General features: G+C 43.1%; 1 protein-coding gene across 2 annotated transcripts in view; it reads left to right on the top strand.

Moving 5' to 3' along the window:
* Positions 1-7,768: 7,768 nt before the first annotated feature.
* The window catches only part of tet3 (tet methylcytosine dioxygenase 3), a 40,052-nt gene continuing 31,501 nt past the window's right edge, over positions 7,769-16,319 (top strand). The window contains exons 1-2 of one of the 2 annotated variants that reach the window (XM_008417664.2): positions 7,769-8,038; positions 8,673-8,732. In XM_008417664.2, coding sequence (XP_008415886.1) covers positions 7,859-8,038; positions 8,673-8,732 — 240 coding nt within the window. In that variant the 5' untranslated portion in view covers positions 7,769-7,858. Of the gene's footprint in view, positions 8,039-8,672; positions 8,733-14,960; positions 15,313-16,319 lie in introns of those variants that run through there. The other variant, XM_008417665.2, reaches the window with a different exon arrangement.

Below are 16,319 nucleotides of genomic sequence, written 5' to 3'. Positions count from 1 at the left end.
TTAATACTCACCCAAACAGAGTGCACACTGAAGCTGAAATGGGACATGGTGTTTGTTTAGCCGATAACAGAAACTCAGAGTTTCTGTTATTGCTCTTCCAGTTTGGCTTGTCTTGTTTGGGTCGAGGCTTCAGAAGTGGCAGCAAGATATGTAACAGACTGACTGGTAAGGCGGCGGGTCTTGACGGTTTAGTATCATGCTTTTGCTGTATGATTTCAAGAGATAATACACCTGGTTATTTATTTATTTTTTGAGAAACTTAGGATTATAGAAACTTTTCCCTTATTCTCAGTCAAACCAACTAATTCTTAACAGGTTATTCTGTCAGCGTTGGATTGTCTTGATTGTTGTAGAGATCCAAGAATATTCTATAAAAAACTCCACTGAGTCGTTCTTGTATTTCTTGCATGTTTGTCCAATCTGTTACAATGTTATTTGATGATAGGGATTAATATTCACACATGCAATGCAGTATTTTATGGAATAGTCGATCAGTTCTTTGTTGTTGCTAAACGATAAAACAATAAAAAGATACCTTGTTCCAAAAAAACATTACACCTTCCAAAGTTTTATGTATTAATAAGCCATGTTAAGAAATAAACACTAAATTTTGTCATGTCGTTATTTAATAGACAAAGCCAGTTCAAACTATTTGCTGGGGTTAGGGACCACAACCTCCCACAAATACTTAGAATACATAAATACTTGAGATACCTCAGAAAAATGCTTATAGCTGCCTATTGTTCAAACAGCTAGTATATATATCAATATGCATTGCTATACATTAATATGCCTGGTGGAAGCCATCTTAGAAGCCGATAGAAGCTATGGTCTTCCTTATCTCTGCTCTTTGGAGTACAATGAATCCGCGCCAACAAAAATAAACGGTGCTCCTGGTTTGGCTGCTATGCAAGCAACAGTCAAGTTGCAGCGAAGTATTTCAGCCTCCCAACCTGCATTAAAAAAATTAGATTTAAAAAAAACATCCATGAAAAGGTGAATTTCCAAATACTTTAACCACAAATAGGCGAGGGTTCACTGTATGTCATTTTACTCTTACATGCTCCCAGTCTCTGACGTCATTGTTCGAGAATTGCAGCCCAATCTTCTCAACAGTGAATCAATTAATCAGGGTTTGTTTCTACCAGTCGTCTCAGGTCCAACCACATCATACTAATCAGGTTGAAGTCTGAACTTTGACTGACCCGTTGCAACACCTCTGTTTTTCCTTTTCAGGCTTTCTGTTTTAGAGATGGTGCTGTGAGGGATCTGCTGAACAATTCGTTTTTGGTTAAGCGTTAGCTGCTGAGGAGATGACCGTACATTTCACTGTAGATTACTTTAGTACACACAATAGTTCATGGTTGTCTCAATGGCTGGAAGGTGGCCAGGTGCCATGGCTGCAGAACAAGTTTTCAAAATCATCATCATCATCATGAGGTGTTTTTGTTCTGCTGTGATCTTCCTTATCTAAAGGGTGTAGTTCCAGATGTGCTTGTCCTTCAGGGAGATGGAAATATGAAGACCTAAGTTATTCTGGCAAAAAAGTCATACTCTTTCAGGCTTTCTCCAATTGTCCTGTCAGGAACTTTAATACTTGTTATCAGAGTCCTGTGGAGTCCGACATAAAGCTCTTGGTTTCTCTTAATTTCTCCGATAATTTCCCGGTCTGTCCTTGGGTCAAACTTGTTGAGATGACCACTGCTTGGACACTGGTCATCCACTTGTATGTGTTTTTTTTCTCATTGTAGAAGTGATGAACTTTAAGCAATTCAGACATAGCTTTATTACCTTTCCAACATTGATTGGGAGTAATAATTGCTCATCTTTGTCACTTGCTGATGCCCTGTTGAATCAGATGCATCTGACCAGCGTCACCTGGCTGCTTCCCACCATTATAAATCCAATAGAAGCAGCATCTTTTCCATTTTTTCTTCATTTTGGTAAATTACATTTTAGTAAATAAATTTTAGTAAATGAGAGAATGTGTGCGGGTGGAAGGAGTACTTTCCTTTTCCCATGGATGTAAATGAATAAGCCTTGATGTAATAAGTAATGGTCAAATTGTTTATCGTCTCATTTCTATTGCACATTACTTTAGTAAACAATTACCTTGGAGTGAGGAAGTCACTTGAAAATCTCCCCCCACTCCTAACACACACACACACACACGCACGTACGCACGCACGCACGCACGCACGCACGCACGCACGCACACACACACACTCACACACGCAGCTCTGTTAGCTGTGAAAAAAACCTGATCTAACACACACTAACTTACTTACACATTCACAGGGCTTACTCTTTTGTGGCTTGCTAATTAAACAACAATGCTAATCTATGTTTGGACTCAGTTTTTTATGCATTTGATAAGACTGCATTCGCCCAACATAATAAGTCCTTAGTGTCTGAAATAAAGGGGAAGTACTGTGGTACCAGTATCATGACTGACTCAACCCAGAGGGTAGAAATGCATTCATAACTGTACGGTACAGCAATCCTGTTAATGGTTGGTTTTCTTCAGCCGGAACAGGATCCTTAGTCATTATGGAGGGAAAGTTTTAAAGAACTGCTGTTATTAGCACAAATCCCTACTAGAAAGCACAGGATGTGAAGGAAATTCATCTTTACGCTTTACAGTGACAGAAAGCATCAGTCTAGAGATCCACAAGAGTGGCTTCAACAAAAGAAGATTGAAGTTTTTAAAATATCTATCTAGTACCCAAACCTCAATCAGAAGTCTGTTTCGTGAAATGCAGAGTGTTGTCCAGAGGAGGCGTCCTCACAACCTCGCACATTTGGTTCACTTTTGTTAACGCTTTTGTAAGCAAATGTTGTCAAGATGTGTCATGCTGACATTATAAAAAAAGACTGAAGTGAAATCAAAAGGGGTTTCAACAAAGGCTGAGTATATGCACACATATGCAGCCACATTATTCTAGTCTTTTTAATGTTTTACTTCTCCCCTAAAATACTTCAGCCTTGTCAGGAAGCGGTGTTTACCGATGAGTGAAGACGCAGGCAGGACCCAGGATGTAGCGGTAAATGATGAATTTAATGATAAGGACTTCTCAAAAGGAACAACAGGGAGACAGCACGAGGAAACTGATAGCACGGAGAAGGTGACATCAACCAACAAGGAATAGACATTCAGTAGACAAACTATGACAAGCGATAGACAAGGACCCGACGAAGAACACAGACAACAGGGGAGACTAAATACACACGGGGCAATCACGGGAACGAGACACACCTGGGAGACAATCAACGGGAAAAGACGCAGAGACAGGACTAACAGGGAACAGAATCACACAGAAACTCAAAAATAAACGCATAGAAACACGGATCATGACAAGCCTGTTCTTAAATTACAATGTAGAGGTCACAGGTCACAGGTGGAAAAAGTTGTGAATTTCTTTTTTTATGTTATTCTCCTTTTTTATGTCACAAAAAACATAAAAGGCATTGACCAAGCCCTGTCCCATGGATTTGGACTTTTATTGCCCCATCCTGTGCTCAGTTACACACAAAACACCAAGACATTTAAACTCCTCAGTTCTTAGTGATGGATGTGTTAAAGCCTCCCCTGCATGTACGCACCATTATTCTGCGGTGCGACTGCTTTTTCACTGTAACTCTTAAGAGTTGTTGACGCTTCATCCGTTGGGTTTTCCAAATAGGATCCATGTGCATCCTCAGTCGGCACACATGGTTCACTTTCTGGCTGCACATGACTGTACAGTGAGACTGGATTCACCTTACTGGATGACACTGAGGACAGAATTTACATCAAATTGACTTTGAAAACTACCTGACACAGAAAGCAAGGATTAAACCTAGTTTTTTCCCTCTAAAGGACAAAATGTTGAGTTTTAGAAATTGGATGTTTTCCTCATAAAACTGCTGAAGCCAAGTTTTGTTGCTTACATCTGTATCCCTTCCCCCATGGTCCTTCCACCTCTGCCCTCTGACATCTGTGTGCATTCAGCAGCTATGTTCTTCACTGCTTGCCACCCACATTCTCTGTTTTTTTACTGTGAAAACTGCTCTGTAGCAGCAGCAGCTTTAAGCACTTGCCTGTGTAAGATTGGTTCAACTTTCTGCACAATGTACTTGAGGCTGCTTTCAACTCTAAACATGATGTGAATGAGTCTGCGTGAGTTTATCAATCTGCGGAGACGAGTTGGTTGCTAAACGTTAGTGGGTTCTTCATCTAGTAAGAAACCATGAGCTGAATAGTAATGAATATGTGTAATGATTCTGTGAGTCTGTAGGAATATGTAAGATCATTATGACTGTCCCCAGTCAGGGATTGACTTCTTTTCTTTCTTGTTCCTGCTGCATTACATAAAAGAATGATCTTCATTTAACTATTAGATATATCAAAATATGAACTAGAATATTTCCACTGCCTATATCCTATTCTGATTTGCAAAAATATTAACTTTTTCATATTTCCTTTCACATTTTGTAACACTACAACCTCAAACATTGAAATACTCTATTGGGATGTAACATTGGTGTATTACTGTAATACAACAAAAGCAAAAAGTAGTTCCCAATCATATAGTGGAAAGGTAATGATGTATGGTTTTCAAATTTTTAGATAAAATATCTGAAAGGTGTGGTTTCTGCAAAACCTTTTTCAGTATCCAGCTAATGTCAAAATTACGAATTGCGTTGATTCCTTTAAATAAGAAATACAAATAAAATCACGTGTGAATACCTTTGTTTATGCAGTAACTCACTATAAATAATTGAGGCAATGGATGTCAACATGGGATACATAATTCAGCCGTGGCGCTCATTACCCATCAGCCATCAGAGGAGACGTTCTGAAAAAAGCACACTGATTCAAGTTGCCATGACTTGTGTGACTCCAAGAAACTGTTTCCATTGCAGTTTTGCAACATACACCAATGTTGATATGGCTGAAAAAGCTCATCTCATCCTGGCGCAAAAACGTTTTAACGAATATCTTGTGTTTTGTTAAATTGCTGTGTTTCCATTGAGCAAATTTATTTTCGGGATTCCAGTTTATGGTCGATGGTAATGCAGCTATGGTTCCCTGTTCAAAGGAATGCTTGGAGTTAAGCGTCTCCCGGCGTGTAACTCTGGAGGAGCTCCAGATCAGGAGCTCAGGTGGAAGAGTCTTTTGACTGGAAAGCTGTTAAGGCTCCTACATACTCAGGCATGCGGTGCGCATTCTGTAAGTTGCACGGACTCTGTGCACGTACAAGTCGTGTGTACTGATTGCCTGCATTTCTTATGACAAATAACTTCATTTTCCATAATTCAAATGGATGGTAACAAGCGTGGTGAGTGCCTAGCCCTGTTTCTTCTCCACCAGCGCAGCGACAGCACACCTGCACATAAAGTGTCTGCTGGTCCTTGTGACTGGTTGTGGCAACTCTCAGGACTGCCAGCCTGGTTTTACAAACCAAACAGTTTGATGTGAACTCCGTTTTCCACCGAGCAGTTCACCGTCCGATAAATTTACCTTTGCACAGATATGTCCGGTGAACGTCTGCTTTGAGTTCACATTGAGTACGTACGGATCTTAGATGAGTCAAGTACACCCACGTATGAGAGGGGCCTTTAGACAAATCTAACAAATCTGTATCCGTAAGGATTTTGAGAAATAAAGGATTTTGTCATACAGCCAGAGCCGCGTTGAAATAGTTTCAATCAAAGCAGCGTTCAATTGAGAATATGTGAAAAAACTTGAAAACTGACATGAAATTACGGCCTCCATCTAATCTGATTGTGTCTGAATTATATTGCAAAGCAGAGTAGGCAGAAATTGTCGGCAAACTGGGTAAAACAATTATAGTTATACTACACTGTTGCATTGTTTTACTTTCACTTCACAATTTTGATCTACTTTTCATTGGTTTATCACATGCAATTATGGTGTTTATGTTGGAACGTTCAAAGAGTGTGAATCTAACCAGAGATAATTTGACCTCAATCTATTCGTACCGCAAAGACGTTGGTCAGCTCCGACTGCGGCGCGACATCTACTGCTGTCCACCTGTAAGAGAGCAGAGAGAGCCTCTCGCTGTCCAGCTCAAAACAATCACGCCTCTCTCACACATAAACATCACACACACGCACACGTGGTCCACCTGACGTCAGAGGAGGGGATTTCCCGTGCCATGCGAGAGCGTCAAGACAGACACCACAAATGCTGCGTCACTGTGCTGCTGCCTTGCTTCACCGTGCCACACTTAGCTCCCTCCTCCTTCTCGGTTCTCACACATAGTCTTTCAAGCCTCTCGCCGTCTGTCCGTCTCACTTCGATCCGCAGCGTCTTCGCCGGCCTCCCTGAACTTTTGCTGACTTTCGCCCGACTCTATGCGGTCACTGTGTCTTCGCGCCCCCCCTCCTTCTTCACACGTCAATGCTGTTCTTCAAAATCGAAGCTCTTGTTTGTTAGAGTAAAACTTCCCATTTCATTTTCAGAAACAGTGTTTTTTTTCCTGTGAGGTTTGGAAAAAACATCAACTTTACCTTTGCCACATCTCCTGATTGCCGCTCAAGACGAAATAAAATTTTCCCCTGCGCTTCTTTTCTGTGGCTTTCGCTCAAGTATTAATAAACAAATAGGATGCCAATAAAAGAAAAGGTCTTTCATCTTCAGAATGTAAACATCAGGGAACCAGGCCGCCTAAAATATGCCTGGTATGTCACTATTACAAAGAGCTTACAAGAAAAAAAAAGAGTCCCCAGCTGTGTTTTCCCCCTAAAGTGAAGGATCGAGACATGTTTTTCCACGTGTTTGCTGTGCAGATAGCAGATACGCAGTCCCAGCTGACAACCTGTTGGGATGGCTTCCAAGAACACTCGTAGAAAAAAAAAAGTGCATCTGCAGTGGTTCGTGTCGCCTTTGCTTGCTCTGAGTCAGCACAGAGGACTTTTTGCTGCGTAATTGTGCTTTTTCGTCTGTCAGACTGGCGTTGGTGGTCTCGGCGAGAGGGGTCTGTGTGAATATGTGTGTGCGTGTGTGTGTGTGCGTGGAGCTGCAACTGTGCAGTCCAGTCCAGTTATTGCAGGCAGCCCTAACACAGATGGTGCACAGCGATACCACATACCAGAGGCATTGTTTAGGGAAGGCGAGTTCGAGGAGATAATTGACAAGCATAGAGAGGTCCCATCTCCCCTCCCCCCGATACACACACACACACCCCACACGCACACGCACGCACACACACCCACACGCACACACCTCCCACCTACCTTTACTTTGTCTCTTTATGTCAGTCTTTCTTTTATTGCACTGCACACTCACACACACACACACTCACACAGGACCTTTTTTTTATTTAACCTCCTCTTTCTACTGTTCCTCTCAGCAGCCTCGACTGCTCTCCTTCATTTTCACCCTAGCAGCAGAGCCCGCCTGGCCTCTGATTGGTGGACAGGCCGCCTTTGTGTGATATCTGTAGTGTGACGTCTCTCGGGGTGAGCTCTGCACGTTTGTGTGTGCGTGTGCGCTTTAGTTCATGAGTGTATATGTTTGTAGCTAGATTAGGGGGTCGGAGGGGAGTGGGCAGCTGTTTTGGACATCAGATATGCGGGAGGACAGATGAAAAAACCTTGAACGATTGGGAGGAAGGAGTGATAGCAGTCACAGAGAGAGAGAGAAAAAAATCCCTCGTGTGTGTGTGTGTGTTCATGTGTTTGCGAGGTAGACCTATTGGCATATGAGCAAGAGAGACGGGCGGGAGGGAGGGGGGAAGTGCAACAGAGAGCAAGCGCRTCGAGAGAGAGAGAGAGGAGAGAGAGAGAGAAAGAGAACGTGCATACGAGGGCTCATGTAAAACCCGATTAAAAACACAAGATGGCTTCCTGAATGGGCTGCTGGAACGCAGACGAAAGACAGACTGAGAAGGAAGAGTGGGGAGACGAGGAGAGAGAAGAAAGGGACAGAGGGGCAGGGGGCGAGGACGAGAAAGGTAGCCAGAGATCCTCTTATGGGGATTCGGTCAGCGGACGGAGGAGTACGAACCGAAGCAGCGCAGAGGCTTGGAGGGTAAATATTCCTCTCTCCAGACTATTTTAGGATTGATAGGTGGGTGGAGGCAAAGAGGTGGGGATGGAGCGGTGGGGGGAGTGTGTGTGTGTGTGTGTGTGTGTGTGGGTGCGTGCGCGTGTGTGTGTGTGTGTGTAGGCTAGTTGGACTGGGGAGAAGCTCAAGACAAAACACATCATTTACCACGGAGACAACCGGGGCAAATGAAAACAACACAGACACGCTGTGCAAAATAAAAACACGCTCGTGTTTCCGTCTTTTCCACCTCTTCCATCCCATTCGCCGACGCTCGTGCACTCTCTGCCATAATATTTCCTGTTGCGAAGCCAATGTGCGTCCATAACCTCGCACCGGCGTCTGTATGGATACATTACATAATTGTATAAGCGGCGGCGGCGGCGGAGGGGGGAAACGCCGGCTCACGTTGAGCACAAATCAAAGAAAAGATTTCCGCTCAGGCTTTTTCGTTGCCAGGAATGATTGCGAGTTGGCGTCATGCAGCTGTTGGTACTTTTACGTAGAGCAGTCCCATGTCGCATTGTTCTATTGATTGTTAATCTTTCATCCCCCTCCCCTGCCCATTTTTCTCTCTCTGCCCCCCTCCCGCCCCTCTCCTCCTCGACTGGCTGAAAAGGTGGGATATTTTGAAGACAACAGTCAAGACCGTGTGGGACTCCCTGAGCAAGCAGCTGAGGTAAGACAGGACCTTGGGTTTGTGTTTGTGTCTACATCTGTCATCTCTGTGCCATAATCTCATCACATGTTGCTGCTGGCTTAACTCATGAGCTAACATCGAGCTTAGCCAACGCAGTGACCAGTTCTCATGTCTACCCGTGTGTACATCATTGGTTTAGTTTGAGCGTCTTTGCACACAACGAGTTGACAAAGGACAGCTTTGACAGTCTGTGCTGTTGGGTTGGCATTTGACTGTTTGCAGCACTTCGCCGCGAATGCGTGAGCTCATTACCTCATCCTCCAGAAGCGAATACAGGTGGATTAGATCAACTGTGAGGTATCTGAACTCCAAAGTCATTGAAAGAAGTCACCACGATTCCGCCTGAGCGTCTCGGCGATGACGCTGCGGCATCCTGAGTTTAAAGCGTCCCACGCTGCCCGCTGATTGGTGCCAGAGCCAGGCATGTGCAGATACTACAAGAGACCAGGAAAAAGGAGCGGAGGGAGGGAGGGAAAGAGTGAGGAGGCGGAACCCTGCGTGCTGGCTCGAGAGCCGGAGAGGGGAAGTCGTCCTGCTTCTCCTGGGTTCTGGAGTCAAATGAGGTAAAGGGAGTAAAAGTTAGTGGGTCACGCATGCGTACGTGTCGGATTGCCGGGCGCAGAAACTGCCGGCGCGCTGTTGCTGAGAAACGCGTTCCCCACAACACGCCATGTCGGGACACGCTAGTGTGTTTTTGTGAAGAGGGAAAGCGTGGCGATGCGACTAAGTGAAAACGGACAACTGGAAACAAACATGACATTGGCGGGAAAGACCATTGGTAATGCCTACATCTTAGATTTATCATTCGTCTCTACAGTGACATCAAATCTGGGTTAGTCCATCACCTTTAAACATCATAAATAAGTCCTGCTCGGATCTTTGAACATCCAGCTTATCTCTAAGCCTGCTTTAATCTCTGTCCACATATACACAGCCCTTTTATCTTTAAAGTATATATCGCCATCTGGTCTACAGGGAACACAGTCTTCTGTGTGCTTTCCTGTGTTTAACAATTCAGCGTCCTTTTTCCTCCGGCTGTCCTGTTCGGAGAGGTTGCTGTGCTTGCCCGGGGGTGGAATGTTTACCTCATTAAGATCCGTTTCCTACTCAAACATTTCCCCGGTCGCGCGAAGATAAACACCGCGTACACCCCACATGCAGAGGGCATTCATTTTGACGATCCAAATAAGCACCCGTACTGTATCATTAAGCGCTTTCCGCCCTTGCACAACAACTTCAACAAGTTGAGCTTTGTGAGAAGAAAAAAGAAGCTGCGGTTGGATTGCAGACAGTTGGTGTTTTTTTATGACTTCTTTTCAGTTTTTCAGCACAGTTTCTGCGCTGTTCAGGAAACCGACCTGTATTTAATGGGTTTACCACAACAGGTTATAAGGCAGACACGCTGTATTCACAAGAATTTGCCTGTCTTTCCACGCCCATGCACAGGATTTCCTCCTCGTACGTGTGATGAACTTCATTCGTCGCTTAGGTGGAACAGAGCGAAGCAGCGATGGCACCTGGAATACTCGCTAATGATATGTGTGGAATCCCCGGCCGTGCTCGCAAAGGGTTAACGCTGACCTAGTTTCCGTGGCAACACTGAATGTCTGGTGACATCATCGCTATAATTTTAGCCCAAGCATTAAAAAGCTGGTCACATGACTAATCTAGCCAGGCCCCACGTGTTTTTGTGTGGGTGTGTGTGTGTAGTAAGTGGTTCGCTATATGGTACAGATTCAGGAAGTGGAGGGTTTGACATAAGCTCTTCCATTGAGCGGCAGGTTTTGATGTATTTGCTGCTCTGTAAGGTTTCCACTCTTCAGTGAAGAACCGCAGTCTGCTTCCCCACCTGCATTCACAAACCTTGTGAGCTAATAGATGGTCTCGGGCTCAGACAGACAAATAGCTCAATCCTTTCCTCTGATCTGAAAGGGTTTTTGGTCTTTATCAAAACCCTTTCCATTTGTAAAAACATACAGATGGCAAGAACAAACTTAAGCTCTAATACAAATAAATTGTTGTTTCTGACTGGAGTTTCATCCAAAATGTGTCGTTTTTTGATTCATTATTCATACCTCTTGAACTTTTCCATGTGTTTTCACATTACAACCACACATTTCAACATGCAAGTCATGAAGAAGGCACCACGTTCAGATGGAACCAAAATTGACTTGTTTGGCAAATGCTATTACTACAACATGGTGGTAGCAGCTTCATGTTGAGGGAATGCCTTCATTTAGCAGGAACAGAGGAGCTGTTCTGGTCAGAAGTAATGTATTGAGTAGCATGAAGACAGCATCAGTACAAAACAATAACTCAAGAGAGATGAGTACAATACACACCAGACTTTTTGGGCTTTTATTCATAGACAGTTCTGAAAACCATCAGATTTATAATTATGCAACTTTGTTTTCATCTCACATAAAATCCCAATACAACACATTAGAGTTTGTGGTTGAAAGATGTGAAAACAGTTCAGGGCGTATGAATACTTTTGCAGAAGGTCGAGATTAAAGTCAAGGTTATCTGTTAGCTGCTGGTGAAAAACAAACATCGAACTGGCAGCCCGCTCTGATACGAAGCTGTTCTCAAGCTATAAAACGCCTCCTGCTCTCATTCTTTCATTTTCAAACAACTCTTTTTATCGAATGATTATGAAACTTCTCACGCTTACACATGCTCCAGTGCAACATGTCACCCAAACGTTTAATTTTTCATTACAGTTTCATTTTTAGTCATCAATATTTAACACCGCGCTAACCTATAAAGTACATCACTTAACAAATCCGTTGCGTTCTTCTCAATGCCGGCCTGAATTCTGCAGCTGGATCGATACGCTGTGTGGCAGCAGATGAGTAACGGCTAGCTGGTAGCTGGCGTCTTTGGTCGTGCCTGGGCTTCGTGTTGGAAGGGAGGCCGTCGGCTGCCTGGTGCCGCAGTTAATAAAAAATGAATGGAAAGGCAAGGGGGCGGAGCCCTCAGCTGTTGCTCTGGTCCTTTAACTCTCACTTCCCTGGCGCCTGTTCCGCTGCTCCCACCAGGCGCGCGCTCTACACAGTCCCGAATCCCTCGGCTGGCACACGCTGCCAGGTTTTATGTAATACAGTTCAACAGCTGTTGGAGCTTTCAGCGCCTACTATAGAAAACACACACTTGAAAATCGTGATTGCCGAGGCCTATTTAAATGGATTCAGGGGGAACCTCTTTATCGGAGGACATGAGAGACAGTGGAAAGCTGGAAATGAGTCAGTTCTCAGAAATTGTCTCCAGCCGTCATCTGCTGTCAACATAGAGCTTTTATAAAGAAATCTTTACACGAGGACTGGAATGATTAATTGGATAGATCATGATTAGTCAGTTATTGAAATAATCGTCCACTGATTTAGTAATCGAATAATTGTTAACTAGAATATACAGACTCATAAACCAGCATTTGGTGAAAAAAACCAACATATTCAGAGCAGTAATTAAGCCAAAGCTTTACAAAAATATATATATTTGGCATTTAGGATTTAAAAAACGCCCTGTAAATACTCCTCAAGTGGCATAGTTTTAGCTTTAGGTGCTATGCCGTGGTATTGCATTTTAAACAATAAAATGTTTATTTAAAAACGGATTTGAATTATTTGTTTATTTGCATCTTTTAAAGGGGCAGTATTATGTGTTTTCCAGGCACATAGTGCCATTTTATAGCACAATCAAGTAACTATGTTACGTCAGTTGTTACAAAATGCTATTGATATCAAATGTGACTTAAAAGAAATTTAACTTTGTAATTTAATGCCTTAAAATTTTGCCTCTTTCTCTTTAAGAAACTTCTGCACTTTTTGAAACTCCGCCTTTAGGAAGTCATCACAACATGGCTTCTCTATTAACCCTTTAAGAATGTTTTTATCAGCGTTTTACTGGGAAGTAGCTCCTATAATGAGCTCAGCAGACGCTTAGTTCCACCAGTTGTTTGCTAATTGCTGCTGGCTAGTCTGAAGGAGCTGAGCGGGGGAGTTGTGGGAGAGGGCTGCTATGTGAGGTGAAAGGTCTGAAGATTGGAAACTGCAGCTCGGAGGAGGAGCTGCACCTCGAAGGCGGGGCTACGTAAAACCAGACGTTTTGCACAGCTGAGTGGTTGGTGGTTGGAAAAAATTATTACCAAGCACTGTTCAGGTAAAATCACTCAATCAGGTTTATTTATGAATTATGCACAACTCCGAGAGCTCATAGGACAATCAGTAATGAAGCAATTCTGGATGGAAAGCTCTGCCAGGCAGAGACAACACATGAGTTTTGTACCATGGATAAGGAATTCAAAACAAATGGGTGAGACAGTCTGGTTCTCATGAAGCTGTGGGAAACAACTTCCAACCTTGTACATGCAACCCAAATAGTTCTTTTAGTGAGAGTTCACAAGCATTTCATATAACATGATCAGCAGATGTTAACTTATAGTAATTTTCCACCACGTTGCCATGGAGATTAAAAGATTTCTCAAGCATGCATGAAAGAATCAAAGCAACACTGCAGGTTTGTTTTTGATGAGGGAGCAACATTATAGCGTAATATAAATCTAAAAATAGTTGACTTTTCATAAGACTTCCCCTTTAATGTATGACTAATATTGCATAAAAGTGGTTAAAAGAAAAATCTATAGAATATGCATATTGTTATTTGATTAATCATCAAAAATAATCAATAGATTAAGTGATTACTAAAATAATTGTTAGTTGCAGCCCTTGTGTACAGTGTTGCAGAGGACAAAGTGGCGTCTTGGTCCCTTTAAGTCCGGCAATGCCAGACCGGAGCATATGGGAAGCTAATCTTAGCCCCAGTCATGAGAGACAACACTGGCAACCAGCCACGGCGGAGGCCACAGTGGATGCCTGAGGGAGGGCTCTCTTGTTTTCTCTCTGCGCTCTGACAAACTTGTGGTTGGGCTCCAAAGTATTGTTCTTCAAAACATTTCACCTCCACATGTGTCAGCAGACCGAGTGCTGCCACTGGACCTTGTTGACAGGGGGAAGTATTGCCCAGTTCGATTTGCCATCCAGGTACACGGCGTCCCCGTTTTTGTTTGAAAGCGTTTCGACTCCATCTGTCCCACCTGTTCCCCTCCTGCCTGCGCCGCTGCTCTTTGTCTCACATCCAAGGGTCCCCCTGCGCCGGCTGATCCGTGCACCGCGGCTGTATCCCGCTCCTTCTTTTCATTTCACCCTCAAGCACAAAGAGCGGCTGTCCTAACCCCCCCCTCTCTTCTTCTTTTTCTACTCATTAATTATTTTTATTATTTTTTGTAGCTCCACCTCAGCGGGCCACTCCACCTATCACCACCTTTCTGTTTATTTTCCCTGCCTCCTCTCGCCCTAACCCCTCCTCTCATTTTCTTTGTGAAGAGAGGTGTAAGGCTTTGAGGAAAGGGGGCGGGGCTTGCCCCAGCTGAGCTGAATCGTGCTGGCTTGCACGTGCCGGATGTCAGCAGATATGACTGCGCACACCTTGAGCGTACACCGTTTTGTGTGGAAGTCTGGGAAGATGTAGGTATCAAAAAAAAGGGGTGCAGGGGGGAAAGCAGCAAACAGGCAGTTTTATGGTAAAAAAACAACAACAAAGCAGTTATTGTTATGGTAGGGGATCAGAGTAGCATCACTAAAGACTTCATGTTACTGTTATTTTTAACCTGACGTCCCTCCCACCAATGAACCCACTGACCTTCTGTGAACAATCCTTTACTGTGTGTGAGGAAACCGGCTGAATGCATGGAGAAAAATCACCACAGAACCCGAGACCTTCGCATGCACATGTGAAATGTATATTTTTGTGTGTGTGTGTGTGTGAGATGTGTGTGTGTGCGTGTACGTGTGTGTGCGTGTCCGCACATGCACGGCCACGACAGAAAGATAAAGAGATGTGGGATCAGATGACCTTGATGTTGTTTGACTGCAGGACATTGTGCTTGGGGAGGGGAATGTACAGAGTCAGAGCGACGGAGGAGGAGAGTGTCAGCTGACAGGAAGAGGGTAGCCCTCCTGACTAATGGTTCTGAGCCAGCATTTAAAGAGTCATAAAAAGAAGCACACACACACACACACACATGCACACAAAAAAAATCTAATATTTGAATGACATTAATAAAAAGAAAAGAACAATTTGTTCTTTATGCTTTTTTCTTTTCAATTCTCCACCTGCATTTGCAGCGGTGCTGGTAACGTTTCAAAAGCTGCCTTCCGTGAGAGTTTTTGTTTCAGTGCTTAGCTTCGAAGAGAAAGATGAGTCAGGCTTTAGTCATAAACAGCAACTTGCACACACCACTGAGGATGGACTTTTGTTCTCAGTCATCCCTCCTACTACCAGAACCTTTCCTCCGTGCTGCTGAGAAATGCCGAGCCTGAGGCAGAGAAGCGAGAGAGAGAGATGGAGAGAAAGAGGCTGAGACGAGGGCGGGAGACAGCTCATTTGGATGACAGTTTGACTTCTGTGTGAGTCGAGGTGATCGATGCAAGATTAGGAGTCTTTCTCTCGCTCTTTCCACTCGCTCTCGTTCTCAATGCCGGGTTACAGCCGATTCAACGTAAGTGTGTTTTCATTTTCACCCAATAAGTGAAAAAGATCAGTTTAATTTGAGCGTCTTCAGACCGAATGCTTGGTTCTCGTGTGAAGTGAGTGGAGTTGAATCTGTTTAGAAGATGAGGCTTCAGGCTGTTTTCAGTTGTAACATCATTAGTCACAAGAGTCTGCTGTTGAAAACTTAGTCATCTCAACTGTTGCTGTAATGAAATCTAAAGAAAAGTCATCTTGAAGACAAATTCGTATTTGGCTGATGATTTATTTATTTTTTTTAAGATAATCCGACCTGATTGTGGTAGAGACCAGAAACGTTGAGTAATATGTTTTATGTGAAATGACCCTGTCTTTATGCTGATGTCTGTGAATCGCTTATCAGCGCGTGTGTTGGAAACAAAGTCGTCTCAAAGCAGTTCAGTTCGGGTTATTAAAGTTCATAGCAAGCAAAGTCATTTCAGGACAACATGCAGAAACATTTCCAGCTACAATTCTGTTATCTCTTTCCTCTAATTCAGTCCAGTTGTAATTATATCAAGTTAATAGTCGGATTGTAAAGCAAATATAAAATGCCATTATCATTAAAAATTAAATTTTTTTTATTCTTTGAAGTAACTTCATTCTCAATATTTTGCTGTAGTTTTATAATCAAAGAAGTATCCACTTCACTAGTCTGTCCAGATCTAGGATTTGATTTATGTATATTCCAGATGTGTATAAGCATGAAAAAGGAAATGAGTCTTTGGAATAATATCTGTATTTCCAGACTTCTTTATCCAATTGACCATCATTCTCTCCACTTAAAGTATATTTGTCTTCGCTTTCAGTCTTTGGTTATTTAAAGCTTGACATTTCAGACATACTTATTATTAGTCAATTTTCTTTTTTATTGGAGCAAAGAAAAAAGACCAGCACACAAAATATCCACATCTTAAAACAGTCAGGAGTCATCTACATGACATTTTAATTGGTGTGCAAATTATGTGTTTTGTTTGCAAAATTTAAGATTTGAAACCA

This window comes from Poecilia reticulata, linkage group LG9, assembly GCF_000633615.1.
Source record: "Poecilia reticulata strain Guanapo linkage group LG9, Guppy_female_1.0+MT, whole genome shotgun sequence".
In the NCBI taxonomy this organism is placed as follows: Eukaryota; Metazoa; Chordata; class Actinopteri; order Cyprinodontiformes; family Poeciliidae; genus Poecilia; species Poecilia reticulata.
Note: the sequence above shows the minus strand (reverse complement) of the source record. Positions and strands in the feature narration are given on the sequence as shown.